This window comes from Durio zibethinus, chromosome 18 (assembly GCF_047325235.1).
Source record: "Durio zibethinus cultivar Kanyao isolate XHJ-2024 chromosome 18, ASM4732523v1, whole genome shotgun sequence".
Taxonomy (NCBI): domain Eukaryota; kingdom Viridiplantae; phylum Streptophyta; class Magnoliopsida; order Malvales; family Malvaceae; genus Durio; species Durio zibethinus.
In genome coordinates this window covers 16,899,516-16,902,995 of record NC_143179.1, presented here as the reverse complement: position 1 = coordinate 16,902,995, position 3,480 = coordinate 16,899,516, and the positions used below count along the sequence as shown (strand labels likewise).

General features: G+C 37.8%; 1 protein-coding gene across 1 annotated transcript; it reads right to left on the bottom strand.

Moving 5' to 3' along the window:
• Window positions 1-431: 431 nt before the first annotated feature.
• LOC111300635 (G-type lectin S-receptor-like serine/threonine-protein kinase LECRK3) lies at window positions 432-3,261 on the bottom strand. The gene has a single exon (XM_022896263.2). The coding sequence runs from the start codon at window positions 2,907-2,909 to the stop codon at window positions 591-593; it is 2,319 nt and encodes a 772-aa protein (XP_022751998.2). The 5' UTR covers window positions 2,910-3,261; the 3' UTR covers window positions 432-590.
• Between the last annotated feature and the right edge of the window lie 219 nt (window positions 3,262-3,480).

The window sequence follows — 3,480 nt, the reverse complement described above, 5'->3', positions numbered from 1 at the left end:
TTTTATTATATCCCTAATTAAGTGTAATAATTAAATATATCAAATTACTTTAAAAAATGTAACAATAAAAAAAATAAAATAATTACCATACACAGTGCTTCCTATCTTCAAGAATTTCTTGATACACATATAACCAATTTGTTCAACCCATCCTCTTTTCAGTCTTCAATCAATTAACACACTAGCTACGGAATTTTTTTCAATGGACAACAATCTTAAACTAACCCTTTTGATAAAAAAAAAAAAAATGCTCTTATTATTTCGTACAAACACTATACCAAAAGGAAAAATGGCTACAAAAATTTTGGTTTTTGGCGACAAGAGATTTTTTAATTTTATCTAATATATATATATATATATTTAGAACTGATTTAAATTAATTTGTTTTCATCGTTTGAGCCAATTCATAATCATCTCACAAACTCTCAATAGATTCACACACTTTTTTTTCACTTTTTATTGCTTGACCTAATAATTACTTCGTTTAAAAAAAAAAAAAAAAAAAACAACAACAACAGCAGCAAAATTACGCATCGGAAGGGAAGCAATTGCAAAGTTCCCTTCTCCAAATCTTAAACAGCATCGACCAATCAAACAGCAGAGAAAAATGAAGTTGGGCTTGGAGGTACTGGGATCTCAACTGTCCCTTCCAACATCAACAGAACCTTTTTCATGGAAGGGCGGAGTGTAGGCTCATCCAGGATACACCATAGTCCCACTCTCACCATCCTTTCCAATTGTTTCTTGTCAACCTCTTCATCATCCTCTACTAGTTTCCGTAGTTCACCAGCTTGGAAACAATGGTAGACCCATTCTTCGAGGACAGCTTCATCCTCAAGAAGACTCCAATTTACACTCCGTCGACAACATATGATCTCCAACAGTACAATTCCAAAGCTGTAAACATCTGCTTTGACTGTCACCGGCAGTTTCCTGTGCCACTCCGGTGCAACATACCCCCTTGTTCCTCTGATCCCAGTGAAGGTTTTGGTTTGGTCTGGCTTTAGAAGTTTGGCCAATCCAAAATCACATATTTTTGCTTGACCCTGTTCATCCATTAGTATATTTTGAGATTTGATGTCGCAATGGATTATTTGAGTCTCACACTCTTCGTGAAGATAGAGGAGACCTCTTGCTATGTTGCGGGCAATTTCCACCCTTTCATTCCAACAAGGTCTTTTTTCAGGTGTGAAGAGTACATCTGCAAGTGATCCATTGACCATGTACTCGTATACCAACAACCTATTAGCCCCTTCGTGGCAATAGCCGATTAGTCGAAGTAAATTTCGATGATGAGTTCTACCAATAATTTTCATCTCTGTTTGAAACTCTCGCTCCCCTTGAGATGATACGTTGTCCAATTTCTTCACCGCAACAACCATCAGGCTATCCGAAGTTGTTCCTTTGTAAACTGTCCCGAATGCTCCTTTTCCAATTTCATCCTTGAAACTATTAGTCATCTGCTCAATTTCTGCAAAACTAAATGATATCGGAGCAACATTCTCACACAAGTTTATGGTGGTAATCGTAGAAACCATTTTGTATGTGAAGAAATGATTTCTAAAAATCAAAGCCCCAAAAAATACCAACAAAACCACTAAGCCAATCAATGAAAGACCAATTATTAAAATTACCATATCACGTTTTCGTTTGCCTTGATCATGTTTTGTTGATTCAGTGGACGCAGATAGACCTATTTTAATCAAAGCAACGTTTTGTTCAGAAACTTTCCATCTCCCAAATCTCAGAGGCAGCCTTTGCTTCCTGCAGTTTCTTTCTTTAAACATAGCAGCTTCACACACACAATCTTCCAGACATGCAGATTTACAATCTTCTTCGGTTAATAAAGACAAATCAGAATATCCATTGTCTTCCCATTCCGTATTATCAACCGCCTGAATGGTGTACTGGTTTCTCTGATCATTCCTATTGCAGCTTTGCATGGCGAAATCCCTTTCGCAGCCAGCACTAGAATTGCCCTTTTTTACCGGAGTGAATCCCGGTATGCATTTGCACTCAGCTCCTTGTTCAGTGATAACGCAATAGGCATTAAGGCCGCATAGACCCTTAGGCGCACACCTGTCTGAAGAAGATACATATATTACTGATCCGTTGCCATCCTGATTTAATTTATAAGAATAGATTCGGAAGATGCCATCCGGATCAATTTTCATCAGATAGATTGTTTCATTGGTATCATATCCTCCTATAAATATATCCTTTATGTTGACTCCTGAGGAATTGAGTAAGTACGTATGGCCATCATTGTCGACAGTCAAGCTCACATTATCTCCTGATGTACCAGATGCCCAATACGCATACGGTGCTGTGGGTGTATGCAGAGCCACCGGGTATTGCACAAGGTTCCCATCGGTCTGCATGCTAAGTAGAAACAATCCTGTCGACTGATCAGTGTCTGAGACGCTAGAGTATAGCGCTGTCCCAGCTAAGAGTTTTTGTCCTTGAAGAATGGTGGTGGTAGGGTATTTAAAGCTCTCCCAGATTTTTTCTTGGTCTGAATTGTATAGAACAAAATTGCCAGAATCAAGCATCGAAGCTGTGGCAACCTTTTCAGTGGAATCAGTAATGGATATATCTCGTGTTGATCTCAGAATGAGCCTTCCATCAGTTGTGAGAATTAACTTAGCGCTGCTTGGAACAGGAGGATCATCTCGATTGGCCGTCCAAACCACAGTCCTCTGGCGAACTCCAGCAAGAAAAATTCCAACAGCATACCCCTCACCTTGCTGATAAAATCCAAAGGCATATAGGCCAGAAGGGGATAGCCATGCGGATTGGCCTGCGGGTGTTAGAGACGAGCCTAGACTTATATTGGAATGCTTTGGTTGAGCTACTGCGGTTGAAATGATGGAGGTAGACAGAAGAAAAAGTAATAAAATGGCAGCCATGGCCAAAAAGTACAGATTCAATTCCTTTCTCTGGCTTTATGAACTTAGAACTATAAAATTGTTAAGATTTATACTCGAAAAGTTTCCAACGGTCAATAGATGGGTCTGAAATGTCTTCCCATTATTTTCCCATTCAAAATGGTAAGGCCTTAATTCAAAGTCTGGGGATATTTAGCAAAGTTTCTGCAAAGATTTTTCCTTTGCAACTATTCAAAGAATTTTCGTTTATTACACTTAACAAGCTGGCCCTTAAAACGCGTTTTAATAAATACAAGGCAACTCTTCAAGAATCTTGTTTCATTTCTCCCTTTCCCCACGACTTGTCTTATTCAAAAAAAATTCATACTCAAGTATTCACAAAGTCAAGTATTCATAAAGTCGAGATTTTATATTCAGAGAACGAGTCTAATAAGCAACTCATGATAATTTGATTTAAGGTAAATTATTAAAAAAAAAAAAAAAGAACACTGCTGTCAGAGGCCAAATAAATTTGATCCTTTGAAAATATAAAAAGTGCCACGTTATTATAACCTGAGATTTCTTTCATTAATTTCCAAATCAACACTATTAA

What these genes read in the sequence shown, in the direction of transcription:
- LOC111300635 (XM_022896263.2), bottom strand. Translation starts at nt 2,909, where the DNA reads ATGGCTGCCATTTTATTACTTTTTCTTCTGTCTACCTCCATCATTTCA.